This window comes from Scleropages formosus, chromosome 2 (genome assembly GCF_900964775.1).
Source record: "Scleropages formosus chromosome 2, fSclFor1.1, whole genome shotgun sequence".
Lineage (NCBI taxonomy): Eukaryota > Metazoa > Chordata > Actinopteri > Osteoglossiformes > Osteoglossidae > Scleropages > Scleropages formosus.
The window spans coordinates 39,577,291-39,591,809 of record NC_041807.1 but is presented as its reverse complement, the minus strand read 5'-3'; the positions used below and the strand labels follow the sequence as shown (position 1 = coordinate 39,591,809).

The 14,519-nt window shown below is 43.3% G+C and overlaps 1 protein-coding gene across 1 annotated transcript in view; it reads right to left on the bottom strand.

Moving 5' to 3' along the window:
* nphp4 (nephronophthisis 4) overlaps positions 1-14,519 on the bottom strand; it is a 139,028-nt gene that overhangs the window by 88,482 nt on the left and 36,027 nt on the right. The window contains exon 7 of the mRNA XM_029248963.1: positions 11,232-11,368. Within this exon, the coding sequence (XP_029104796.1) occupies positions 11,232-11,368 (137 nt within the window). The remainder of the gene's footprint in view (positions 1-11,231; positions 11,369-14,519) is intronic.

Here is a 14,519-nt window from a genome sequence, read left to right as displayed (position 1 = left end):
CACTGATTTACCCATTTATACAGCAGGGTAAATTTATTGTATCAATTCAGGATAAGTGCCTTGCTCAAGGGTACTACAGCAGGAGAAGCTATTCAAACCTGGCTTCTTCGGGTAGAAGGCGGCAGCTTTAACCACTAAGCCACCTGGTACCCTGATGCTCTTAGACGTGAACTTATCAACCACGTTGCGTAATCTGCAAGTAATTAAGAGGACAGAGCTGTAAATTAATTTTAGCATTGTTATTTTTGCTATTAGATAACTTCTTCAAGACATCTAACATTTCAACCTTTCCTGGATTAGTATAATGCTGGCAGCCCCGGTGCTTTTCATTGTTTTTGTGAATGACTTTTAAATCAGCGGGTACAATGAAGAACTATATCGTTTTTTCCAAGATTACTGTACTCTGCACAACTACTTGTCTAGGCCATGGTGACATCACGTCTGGACTACTGCAGCTCTCTCCTGTCTGGCCTTCCTACTACTGCCATCAAACCTCTACAGCTGATACAGAACGTTGCTGCTGCCCGAGTTGCGTTTGACTTGTTGAAGCGTTCCCATGTATCTCCTCTACTCATTTCTCTGCACTGGCTTCCTATAGCTGCCCAGATCAAATGTAAGACCCTGGTTATGGCCGACAAATGCATCAATAGAACTGCTCCCAGCTATTTACCAGACTTGATCAACCACTTCAACCCAACTAGACTGCTACGCTCCTCCACATCTGCCCGCTTGTTGGTCCCACGCACGAAAGGAAAAGCACGGCGGTTCTCAGTTCTGGCTCTGTTGGGGAATGACCACCCCCTGTCACTCAGAACTGCTGAATCTCTGTCCACATTTCAAAAGGGTCTGAAAACTCATCTCTTCCAGACTCACTTTGCCCATGATCTCTTAAGTTCATGTAAGGTGTAAATGTTCATGCTCTAGAACTTTAAGATGATGTCCGGATAAACCTTCATACAACTACTCCTATAATGTTATGTAAAAGTTTACATGTATCCCCCCAAAAAAAAAAAAAAAAAAAAAAAAAATTACTGGGAAGGTGATCAAGAATTAGGAATCGGGAATATTCTGATAAAAGTTTTAAGCAGCTACTTGTCTGATGAACATTGGTGCATATGATGGAAAGAAACTGTCTCACACACACACACACACACACACACACACACACACACACACGTCTCCATCTGAGTGTCTCTTCCCGCTAATGTAATATACGCATTCTATGAGATGTATGTCGCTTTGGAGAAAAGTGTTTGCTAAATGGATAAATGTGTATGTAAATGTACTGAAAATGTTTTCCATTGGCAGTGGCAACATTCTAACAAATCTCCAGCCAAAGGATTGTGTGTCCATGTGCTGTAAGCGTTAAGAGTTATTCCATAGCAACAGCATCAGTCACTGTGACGGAAGTCGACGGTACTGGTGCGCTGGCAGATTTCAGTGGTTATGGTGATAAGTGCAGACTAAAAAGGACATGCATATAAAAAAATGATGACTTATAATGTCCAGGTCAGTGCCTGCAGGATAGGAGTAACTTAGAGGCCGTTTCAGATGGGAAGATTTTTAAACAACAAGCTGTCATTGACATTCTGTTCTTAGTGAACAAACTCTTTTTTTTATTGTCACCGACACCTTTTTGTGTAGAAATGAACACTTAAAATTGACAACCGTATTCTTATATTGCAATGGGATTAATCTTTGGCTTTTTTTGCTAGCCAGGAATATATTGATGAAATTCTAGCAAAGAAAATAACTACCATAGGCATTAGCAGAAAAAGGAAAATTATATGTATGTAATTTAAATCTATTTATATCAAAAAAAGATTAAATGATGAGCTCCAAACAGAGAGGGGGAAAAAAACTGACACAAATGCTCCAAAATGAAAAGAAATTTCACAGAATATCTGAAGGATGACCACTGCAACACAGTGCACACTGTGAGCAATAGAGAGTGAAAGGTCATCATATGGCGTTACCGATGGGAACGTTCCCAAAACATAAATCTTCATGCAAACTATACAAGAGGAGCGCAAGAGAAGGAAAAAAAAAAAAAAAAACTGAAATAAACAAAAAACCCCAAATTCCCCATTCTGGTCACCTCCAACTTTCTCTCTCAGCCCTCTCCTGCCTTCGGAACAGCTGACTCTTATATCACCCACATCTCCAGGTCTGAGGAGAGGCAGCTGGTGGTCATCTGGGTACACTCAGCAAAGCATGGCAACATTTCAAATCCAAAAACCCACCAGCTGAGAAGACCTTAATTTTCAAGTCATGTTGCAATTCAATTCGCAACATTCATTAATTGTACATATGCTTGCTTTCATCTGATTGCCAATAGGATTCGTGATATCCCCCGCTCTCGGAATTAGCACGCATAAAATTATTGATCACCACGTTCACTGAATGTCACATTACGTCTGTGATGTCCCCAGATCTGGTCGACAATAAGAAATTAATGGATGAGCAAAGCATAAGAAATGAAGAATTCACACACACACACACAAAGTGGTATAATTTCAGGTAAGTGAGGTCTTACATTTCAAAATTAGGTGCAGAACTTGTAATAATGACTAGATGTGAAATTGGTTAAAAGGTCCAACACACCATGAGACGAATATTTATATCTTGTAATTGCTTAAAACGTTACCACATGTACTTAAGTATGTGTACTTAACATCAGCGTGTATGTAATATATCTTCACTTTTTATGAACGGGCATGGAGAACAGGCTTCACTATCAGAATACTGTAAAGGGATTTTAAATTCCTTTTCACGAAATACTGGATGTGCGCACCACTAAGGTCCATTAAAATGAGATCTTGACTTCTTCAATACATTTTTATTTGCAGGAAGCAGAGTGAGGTCAAGGGTGGGAGGTCAAGCAGTTGTAGCCCATGTTATGTAGATGCTAATGGACAGGGAAAAAAAAAAACACAATGGAGTATGTGCTTGAAGCAGAAACTTTTCACCTGCATTAAAAAAGGCATTAAAATATGTAAAAAGAAATTTTGCAAGACTTTAGCGCATACATGACTGTCTTCCAGTCCCTTTCCACTGTGTGCTCCAGATAATACAGCATATAAATATCCTGACAATAAAAAAATGGACAAACGGTTCCTCTGAAGAACCGGCCTGTTCAATAACGTGCAACAGCCAAGAATGCAAGAACATCTGGACTAAATTTAGACGTAATAGTTGCTACCAACGAAAAGCTCAAGGAGAAAGATTATTATAGCAGCCAGTTTCAAGAAATGAAAGGGATTTTTTTTTTTAAAAAAAAAAAAAAAAAAAGAAGAAGAATAAAATTGCCTGGTGAAGGTTATTTCTTTGTGCCGAGGAGCCACAGATGAGCTCAAAGAGTGAGCGCGTTTAATAGGTTGTAGGAGCGCAGAATTTAGTCACATTACTGCAGTCGAAATGGGATTTTGTAATCAGACCGACGTCCAAAGACGGATTCCAAAATTGCATGTGCAGATCTGGGTGCACCGTACAGTCACAAGGCGAGTCCCGCGCATGAAGCAAAGCGAAGCGAAGCCTCTCTCCCGCTACAGTGACCCTTCCCATTAAACGCCACCTGTGTAAAAGCGCTTCCAGACAAGGGTTCGGAGAGCATGGCAGGAAAACAACAGCTGTCGCGTTGCACCCGTGGGTCACTTCATCCTCCCGCGCTGCTTCCCTCCGTTCGTCGCCTCATCTTTGTTTTTCTCAACGCCGCAAATCGCAAAGAAAGACTTGGCAAGTCGGCGAAACACACCGGATGAACAGAACGAGCCGCGTAAACAGCAGCCTCCTTGTCTGGTCTCGGCCGAGTTTTGATTAAAAAAAGTCTATCGCGATTTTGCCAGCTTAGCATAGCACAGCAAATCACTAGGGGGCAGCACGGAGCAAAAAAAAAAAAAAGAAAGCAGAATTATAATTAAAAGGATCACGGCTGATGGGTTGAATCCCAAGAGGGGTCCTGCTGTTATACCACGAAGAAGGGCATTTTGTATGGAACGCTTTAGTTGGGGCTCCCTTCTGCATAGATTAATAAAAACTATAAATACACAAAAAGAATCCGTGACAAGCATTTTTTTTTTTTTTGGGGGGGGGGGGTAGCAGGGATCATAGTGGTTAAGGCCGCCACCTTGCTCTCAAATGACCTAGGTTTGAATCTTGATCCTGCTGAAGGACCCTTCAGAAAGGTACTAACCCCAAATTACACACACACACACACACACACACACACACAATCTGAAACCGCTTGTCCCAAGCGGGGTCGCGGCGAACACCTAACCTAACCCAGCAACACAGGGCACAAGGCTGGAGGGGGAGGGGACACACCCAGGATGGGATGCCAGTCCATCGTAAGGCACCCCAAGCAGGACTAGAACCCCAGACCCGCCAGAGAGGGGGCCTCGCCCCACACCCCCCACTACCCCAAATCAATGCGCTTGAAATGACCAATCTGAATTAATGGTAAACAAATGGAAGTTTGATGAGCAGAAAAGAAAAACCTAAATGAATAAAACAGACATATATTAACAAAATAAATGCAAAATTAAAACCTTGCTACCCATGAAATGAAGACTGGGCCTCTCAGAGGCTAAACTCTCATGACCTCCACTTGGGTTTGTGGCCCAGTATCTCGGAAAGCGACCTTCGTATTTGTTCACCGTGGGCATCGGGCTCTTTTTTGAAGGAAGGGTGCGGTGAGGGGTTGGGGATGGGGGGTGTAGCATCTGCGAGACGGCAGCCTCCCACACGGGCGCGCGTTCCGTCTCACTGCGATGACTCATCCGAGCCATAGTGAGAAGAAGAGGCGTGATCATTAGCACTTCTTTCGCATCCTCCCACTCAACTGCTCCTTAACAGATTTTAACTGATGGCGTCTTTTTGCTGGGAAAATGACTCCGTGGCTGCTGTGCAAGTGCAGATGGGCAAAAACAAGAGACAATAAGGCAGACGGTACAGGCTTACTGTACAGACTGAATTTTCAGGTTATCAGATAGATAGATAGATAGGCTCTGGAATAGCAGTAGTTGTTGCCGTGGTTACTGTAACATTAATATTTTGCTGACACTTTTATCAAAAAATACATTCACATCTCCTGCATGATGACACATAAAAGTGCTTGTACTCCTGGCAGAGAAAGGCATTTACTATTTGCTCGGCTCAGTTCAAGCATGCTTTCTGTACTGTTCACTGGATACTGAAACATTGTGCTTTAAACAATTTTTTATTTGTTAACTGTTTGTATATAGAGTCGTGATATATATATATGTGAGACTGAATAAGATAATATATTACACAACAAATCTGTATAAAGAGGTTGGAAAGATTTTGATCTCTGTAAAAATGGTTAACAAATGTGATTGAGAGGGAGGAAAAAGAAACTGACTTTCACTGGCAGAAGCATGTAGATGCATGAGTGAGCACGCGCACGCACACACACACACACACACACACACACACACACACACACACACACACACACAAACACACACACACTGGCTGAAACCGCTTGTCCCGAGCGGGGTCGCGGCAAACCAGAGCCTAACCCGGCAACACAGGGTGCAAGCCTGGAAAGGGAGGGGAAACACGCCACACGGGATGCCAGTCCGCCGCAAGGCACCCCAAGCGGGACTCGAACCCCAGACCCACCACTTCTGAAGCAGAATTTTTATACTACATTGGCACATGCTACATCATTCCGTTATGGCACCAAAACAAAGGTGAAACGATGCCGAGATCCGCCGGCACAAGGGTCGGACCCGCAACCACGGTGTTCCTCAAAGGCGCCACTCCACCTCGGAGTCTCCAGGAAACCATGGTTACAGGCTCTGTACTCCGAAGCAGCGTACAAACCCTGTATTTACGGTTCACCCGCCCAGAACAGCTCCCTCAGTTCATCAATTTCACTTTCCCAAACTGGAGAAAGGCATGAACTTCATTCCCTTCAGTTATTCTAACGCCCCCTAAATGAACACACAAAATAATAAACAAAATTATTCATTTTATAGTTTTTACAGCACAGAATGCAGAATGGCCTCTTAACAGCTATCATCGTGCTTCTGTTCATTCTCGCTGAAATGAGGGACCATCTGAAATAATAACCTCATAATAGCTGCCCCCTCTCCTCAAAAACACATTTTGGAAACTGAAAAATTGATTAACACACCAAATTCAGGCACATCAAGGATACAGGTTTTCACCGAAAGGCATAAAAGCCAGTGTAAAAGCTGTTAATACTTCTCTTTACCTCTATTCTACTGAATACTGGTACTTACTGATGGTGTTATAAATAGCTGTAAATTTACTTTAAACCATTTTTTAATCTAGAATGCCGGGAGGGGAGGGGAGCCACTGGTACTTGCAGTTTTTTTTTTCCTCTTTTCCTCCCTTGACTTTTGGTTGGGAGATTGTGTAATTATCAAAGAAAACAGTTATTGAAAGAATTTAATGTATAGCCAACCTTTTATTTGCATTATGCCTCTGATCCTGTGTCACTGTGTGAGAATAGCTCTATACGAACAAACTGAATATTATCCAACCTATAACTCTAGTCCAGAGCTTCGTACATGTTAAAGTATTTATTGCGAAGATTAAGTCATTTTAAAAGACCTGAACATTGATATTAACGTATATTTTGCACTGTGAAAAGTTTTTATCCACCATGTCTTTGATGCATAACCATGTTTAAATAATTCTGTTATTTAGCAGACACTTTCCTCCAAAGCAACTTCCAATAAACTCTATATAGTGTTACTAGTTCACACACCTTATTCACCGCAGTGACTTACACTGTTAAATACACTACTTACAATGGGTCACTCATCCAGACATCGGGGGAACACACTCTCTCTGTGTCACTCACACACTATGAGGAACCTGAACAGCATGGCTTCAGACTGTGGGAGGAAACCCATGCAGACACAGGGAGAACATGCACACTCCACACAGACTGAACGGGGATCAAACCCATGTCTTATCACACCACCCAGGCACTGTGAGACTGCAGTGCTACTCGCTGTGCCACCGTGCCACCCGCTTAATGCTTAATCATATTTACAATTTTTTTTTCCCCTCCAAAAAACTCAGTATTAAGTTTGGTTAGAACATAGTGTGTTATTCTCAAGGGGGGTGCAGTGGCGCAGTGGGTTGGACCGCAGTCCTGCTCTCCGGTGGGTCTGGGGTTCAAGTCCCGCTTGGGGTGCCTTGTGGTGGACTGGCGTCCCGTCCTGGGTGTGTCCCCTCCCCCTCCAGCCTTACGCCCTGAGTTGCCGGGTTAGGCTCCGGTTCCCCGTGACCCCGTATGGGACAAGCGGTTCTGAAAATGTGTGTGTGTGTGTGTGTGTTATTCTCAGTGGCAATTTTTTCCAAATACACTGCATCCTCAGTTTACACGTACAACTGGGACTAGAATTTGTTTGCAACTCATTTTGTTCATAATTCCAAAATCCCTTTGACCACAATCATAATCAATAGAAAGATAAGTAATGAACACATCCCTCAATTTATTCACTGGTTATCAAAAAGCTTTGTATATAGCTATAAAGAGCAAGTATTGCTCTATGATTCATTTCAAACTTCATGTTAACTTCAAATCACAGAAAACTGAAACCAATTTCAAATTACTGAAAATAAAAATCCATTGTGTTAACAAAGGCCTATTAATGCCCCATTGACAACTTACCAATAACCATAAGGACAGGTAGTAGGGTAGTGGTTACAGCTACTCCCTTTGAATCCAAAGGTTGAAGATTTGATCCCTACCTCTGGCTGTAGTACCCTTAAGCAAAGTTCTTACCCTAATCTGCTCCAGTAAAATTACCCAGCTGTATAAATGGGTAAATAATTGTAAATAGCTAAACATTGCAAGTTGCTTTGGCGAAAAGCGTCAGCTAAATGTAAATGTGCAACATTCCTGATGGCCAAAAAGCAGACATTGGTTAAGGTGACCAGACACTTTTACTGTCTGCATTTTACTGACCCCTAGAGGCTGGACGCAAAAATACAGGTCGTGTTCTCACCCCATGGAAATTTTAGAAAACATTTGTGAGCAAAACGCCATTCAAAAATGAATAAACGAACTGGAAAAAGTCTGCGTGTCTGAAAGTTTATGGTGTGCAATAAGAAGGAGCCAGTGCATATGGGAAAACTCAGGATAATAATTTAAATGCACTAAGACCTGGGTTTTCCGGATTCTCCTACACATTAAATACACACAAAAAAAATATATAAAGAAACAGACATGTAATTTACTAAAGACGATTCCAGACGCGCTTGGGTCCTGATTATTTCATAGACCAGATTCGAGCAGAATAAGGAATCAAACGTCGCATCTCATGTGTGACTCGTAGAGTTTGAGACACATGAAGATCAGCAAAGCGCCGAGGCTCAACTGTTTGAGGCAACATGAAATACAGGAGGCTTAGCATAATAATACTTTCCAGTACTTCCCATTTTAATTACAGAACATTCCTAAACTCGACAAGAACTTAATACAGGTGGCCGCGTAATTACGGCAAATCCGGCGGGACTGAAGATGGCGGCAAGCAGTTATCCGTTGGAGGGCCGTGCTAATTGTACACATAGATTTTAGCACACGGGACATCTGTAATTGCCATTACAAAAGCTTATATTCTGTCAGGGTTACACTTCGCGCCCCCCCGTTTGTTTGTTTGTTTCTTTTGCTGCTACTTCTTAAGTTTTAATTACTTTCAGTTTGCATAAATACGAGTGAGTTAGCCGCTGAGCTCGCTCCGAGACAACACATTTGGATTTCAGCTGAGAAGCGCAGACGGACTGAGCCTACAATGACTCCTTTATATGAAATATTGTTTTGGAATGGCATTTTACTCATTGCCGCCCTCATAAATCCTGCTGTATTTCTTCTTCTTTCCTGGAAGACAGGCCAAGCGCGCTGCTTTTCACTCGCAGGTCTGCCAGCGCAGGCCGGTTTACTGCACCGGATGTTCCATCGGATTATATTTAAGATTATTTCAGACGATGTATCGAATCTATATCACATATATTACAATATATAATATTGCACTGTATTAAAAATAAAATGTCATCTGTATTTGTTGGGTCAGGGACAGCATGTAAAACAGTGGTTAGAGATGCTGCCTCTCGACTCACGAGGTTGCAGGTTCGAATCCAACCTCGTGCTGTAACTCCCAATTGGAAAATAACTGCAGGAGGTTTAACACTGCGAGTCATTTTGAAGAAAAGCATTAACGTATATTTGGAAATATCAATTGAAAAATATTTGTTGGAAAACGTATCATCATTTGGTGTGCTTTACGTCAAAACGTATTTATCAAAAATACTCTTTTCTTCTTTTTTTTTTTTGCTTTACCACGTTCTGCGGATAACACTGCAAGGCTGCCCGGTCCACCTTGAACCGCGAACGCTTATTTCCAGGAAAAGTTACGTTTTCCGGACTCTTCCGTCAGTCCGTTCCATATGAAAACATCTTCACTTCGAACCTGGACCTTGAAACACCTCTAACTGCTACGCCACCTTGTGGCGAGTTCGCAGGTTCTACTGAAGGACGGGTCCGAGGGCCAGAAAACGGGTGAGTGCTGCTGACTGTTTTATTTTTTTTCTTCGATTCCAAAAAAGGTGTTAATTCGCACAGCACCGAACATTAAAAACACTATTAATTAAACTCTGGCAGAACACGACCGTGCCGAAGCGCCACTTTCCCCTGTGATACCAACACTTCCGCCCCCGAGGCGCCATATCCTCCCGGCGCGCGACTCAGCGAGACGGCGCGCGCGGGGAAGAATGGGGAGAGTAGACCGAAGAATGTGGCGCGTGGCAGTTCGCGCGCGCCGGCTCAGCCACGTGCCGGTTTGGGAGTAGGTTCCAGAACATTGGCGGCTTTTTTTTTTTTCCCCCTCACTTTTTTACACCCAGCCAAGTTCAGCGGTGATCGCACGCGCGGGAGAAATGACTGTGTCGGTAACACAAGCGCTCTTTTTTTCCCATTCATTTTTCTTATACAAATACAGATTCTCCGCGCATGACCAGATTTCCGGTGACCGAACAGTCCGATGCGTCGCATCACAATGGATTATTTTTAAACACATTTCTAGAACCAATTTCCATAATTTCAAGGAAAATCTGAGGTAAAAACGGCCAAGTGGAGCACAAATTATTAAAAGAAAAAAAAAATTTGCTAGCATACCGCTGTAAATGCACAAAACAAAACGACGCACGAAGGCGCTTTGCGGTAGACTGAATTTATTACAACTACGTTGTAACTATACAAAGTTTTGTTTATTGTATTCTCTTATTATGCCATGTTGTGTGTCAAAGTAAAACATCTGCGTACGTCGTACAAGATTGCGACCACGTTGAAATGATTTTGTAAAAAAAACAGGTACGTTAGAATGGACCGAGTGGTAAGTAGAAGTAGGTCGGTTGCTGACACTGAGACGGACTACATGTGCAGTACTTTTCAAACGGTCTCTACGGAACATTGATACGTCGAGTGGGACGGACAACGTAGCTAATTCCGTCCCGCTTGACGGAAGGGGGGTGGAGCGACGGCTCGCGCTCTCTCTGTCTCGCGCACGCGGCTGTATGAGCCGTCGCCCCTTTACGTGGGCGAGCGTCGCGCACCGTTGTATGAATAATTGGCAGCGCATGGATGCATCTGTCACAAGTCGTTACGGGTCCCGTCTGCGCGCGCATCAAAGATGAAAAGGGCCGCAGCCGAAGCGCGCGCCTCTCCTTGTGAGGCCCCCCGCAGCTGCCGTTAAAACCAGGACGCGCAAAGTTCCTCTGTGCCACACGAGGGAGTTGACAAATGTAGAAATTTATTATTATTATATTATTATTATTATTACAACCATTATTTATAACTGCTTTATCCAGGTGTTAGCTCTGTACCCTAAGCTACTGAGAAAATACCAACCAAGCTCAGGAGTATTACATTAAATCTAAAGGTAAATAATTAATAACAAGCTGAACAAAAAACAAGGTTTCCAATAGGTTCAAGCTGTTCCACGGTGAATAAAACATTTACTTCACACTTTATTTCCCATTTTATGGGGCAAACAGGGCTGCGTACGACCTGTAACCTGCCGTCAGAGGAAGTTCCTCAGCATTAAATCTGATGGTAAATATTTAATGACAAGTTAAGGAATAACGTACAGAAATCGCCGTGGGAGGTTTAAAATCGGTGTACGTGAATACACAATTTATTTCCCCATTTTACAGGGCGAGGCGGGTCTTACCTGGCTGAGGCGATCCGAGTTGAGCAGCTGCAGCAGCTCCTCCTCGAACTTCTCCAGGGAAGGATGGAGCACGATGGAGAGCTTGTCCAAGGAGCAGGTGAAGGTCTTCAAGAGCCTCGGCTTGCGGAGCGCATCCGCTGAAATCCAAAGAACCCATTGCATCTCACACACCATCATCCACAGACATAATACTCTCCCCACAGTGGTATATGGGTAGCGGGGCCACTGTGGGCCAGAAGGGGGCGCAGCGGTTAGAGCCTCCACCTTCTACTCAAAAGACAAGGATTGAATACCTTCTCCTAGTGCAGCACCCTTAATCAAGGTACTTACCCTGAATTGATATACAGTAAAAATTACCCAAGTATAAATGGATAAAATAAGTGGCTAAACATTGTCCCTTGAAACAAAAGAGTCAGTGAAATAAATAGAATGGGTAAATCACTGCAAGTAGCTAAAAAATTATAAGCTACTTTACGGAGGAAAAAGTGTTGGCTAAAACAAAGTAGTGGGTTCTTTATTTTCAACATCTTATTTTCTTAAAACAATCATATGAGAAACTAAAAATTAAAATAATTTCACTTTTTTTTAGCAAGAAAATATCTGTAGGCATTTCCTTTGTAATGATTAACAGGGCCTGAACATTGATTACACTGGAAAAAAGTCAACGGTGACCAGGACAAGGAAAAGCAGTTAAAGTTTTCACCAAAGGGACGTGCGGTGTTAAATTACCAGGGTAAGCGAAAAAGTATATTATATATTATTACAGAGACGTTACGCAGAAATTTTCTGACTTACTCTTGTATCTGAACGTTGGAAGTATCTGCAATGTATTATGTACATTATTATAGATACTTTTTGGACTTACCCTCATATTTACAGTAGTTTACTTGTTTATGCAATAGGGTGCTCTGTGCCTGGAGCAATTCAGGGTAAGCAGCTTGCTACAAGAATACCACAGCAGGAGATGGGATTTGAACCTAAAGGCGATGGCTCTATCCACAATGCCACCTGCTCAGGCAGGTGTAGTTATGACGATACACCTGTCCAGAATGTCCACTGTAAGATGACAGTTGTTACACACACCTGTCATCTTACACTGGACATTTCGGACAGGTGTATCGTCGTAACTACACCTGTATCCATGTGAAGGAGATGGATGCTGGGATTCGCTCCCATCTCAGCACTCCAAGCATCTCGACCGCTAACAGTCCACATCCTCGCGGGTATTGGCCTTCTTTCATGTTAGCGTTTCGAATCAGAATGGGCCCAAGGGTTTGACACCTCTGCATCAGCCCACTAAAGCAGAGTGTTCTCCCCCCCCATCAGCAGCAGACAGCGCTACCCAGAGGGCCAGGCGAGGATACGGCTCGGCTGCCGTTGCATCAGCGCCAGATCAATAGGTCCAGGACAATGGCTCCAGGGCGTGTGGAGAAGCCTGACAAGATCCTCACAGGCGGAGCGCTGGTCCGACGAGGCCTTTCGCAGGGGATTCGTTTGAGTCAATTAAAGCTCAGCAAACACCTCATATTTAAAGAGTGTCTATTGAAATATCAAGGAGACTCACACCTATTAAAGATAATAAGGAGCGGAACAGAGAGGGAACTCTCAGTCCGTCTCAAAGTATCACCCTGCTAAAAAAACCTTTTATTATTATATTACAGTCAGTAAATCATTGTAAGCTGCTTTGAAGAAAGCTGCCAGATAAATTTCTTATTTATTAATTTATTCTGGGCAGCGGGGGGGGAGGTATAGTGGTTCCCACTTCCTGCTGTCTTGCCTTTTATGATGCTTACTCTGAACATATACAGTAAAACTTACCCTGCTGGATGAATCAGTAAAATGGCATAATTTACCCTGGTGAAATTTACCGGCTAAATGAATAAACCAGTATATTACTACTTACGTGGCACAGTGGCGCAGTGAGTAGCGCTGCTGTCTCACAGCACCTGGGTGGTACGAGAGAACGTGGGGTCGATTCCTGCTCAGTCTGTGTGGAGTTTGCATGTTCTCCCCGTGTCTGTGTGGGTTTCTTCTGGGTGCTCTGGTTTCCTCTCACAGTCCAAAGGCATGCTGTCAGATTCCCCCATAGTGTGTGGGTGTCACAGAGAGTGTGTGTGTTTCACTAATGTATGGATGAGTGACCCAGCATAAGTACTTTATCTAGCAGTGTGTGTCACCTTGGTGAATAAGGTATGTGGGCTGGTAACACTACATAGTATCCACTGTAAGTCGCTTTGGAAAAATTGTCTGCTAAGTGAATAAATGTATTTAGCTGACGCTTTTGTCCAAAGCACCTTATAGTGTCGGGGTTGTATACTGTACCACTTACAATCATGAACTCGTTCATATAGCTGGGTAATTTTTACTGCTATTCATTCAGGGTAAGTACGTTGACCAAGTGTACTGTAGCAGGAGCAGGAATTTGAACCCAGGACTTTTTAGTTGCAAGGCGATGGCTCTAACCACTACACCATCTGCTGGGCCAGCATCTACTTTTGTACATTTCTTGCATTTTTGTTTTACATATTTGGAGACCGTTTTTCCATTTGTATATTACTGTGAATAGATACTAACAGATGGTGGAAATCATCTCTCACAAATATCCACCAATTGGCTGACAGCGTTTTGTTTGTCGGAATATAGTCCTCGTGCTGGGTGTTGGCTGACAGCTGCATGTCTAGGTAGCTCAGATCGTGGGGCTCAGAGATTTTGGACGATGGTGGCTCTGGCCCCGCCCCCATGTGCCACACCAAAGCCCTACGCTGTCACATTCAATCCGTTTCATTAGCCTCCTCGATAAACTTTGTTTTATGCACTTCAAAGCTAAATGTCAAGGGGAAGGAGGGTGCAGAGAAGTCTGGCTCCTCACTAAATCATGTGCAGCGACGCACGGTCTGAAACCCTCTCCGGCGTCCGCTGGGGGCCAAACCGGAGAACTCGCTCCTCCTTATTAGAGATTAAATCACTGTGCATCATCTCTGCAATTATTGGAGTAATCAGCCAGGCTCACTATCCATTAGTCCATTCATTGGAATAAAGACTTTCACCGACCAAACACAAACTTCATGTTCTGATTAGTTTTAAAAAATATCAAAACTCTTAATTAGCAGGAAATCAAACAACTGCCAGCCACGTCTCTGCAGACCGGGCCCTTTGTGAGGGCTGCTCTCCGTCAGCACGTAGGAAGGAGGACCATGTCCCAGGGCCACTGGGCCGCTTTCAGAGCCAAATCCCCCCATTTGTTCTGTGTCCAGGAAATGAAAATGGGCGTTAGAACCAACATATGTT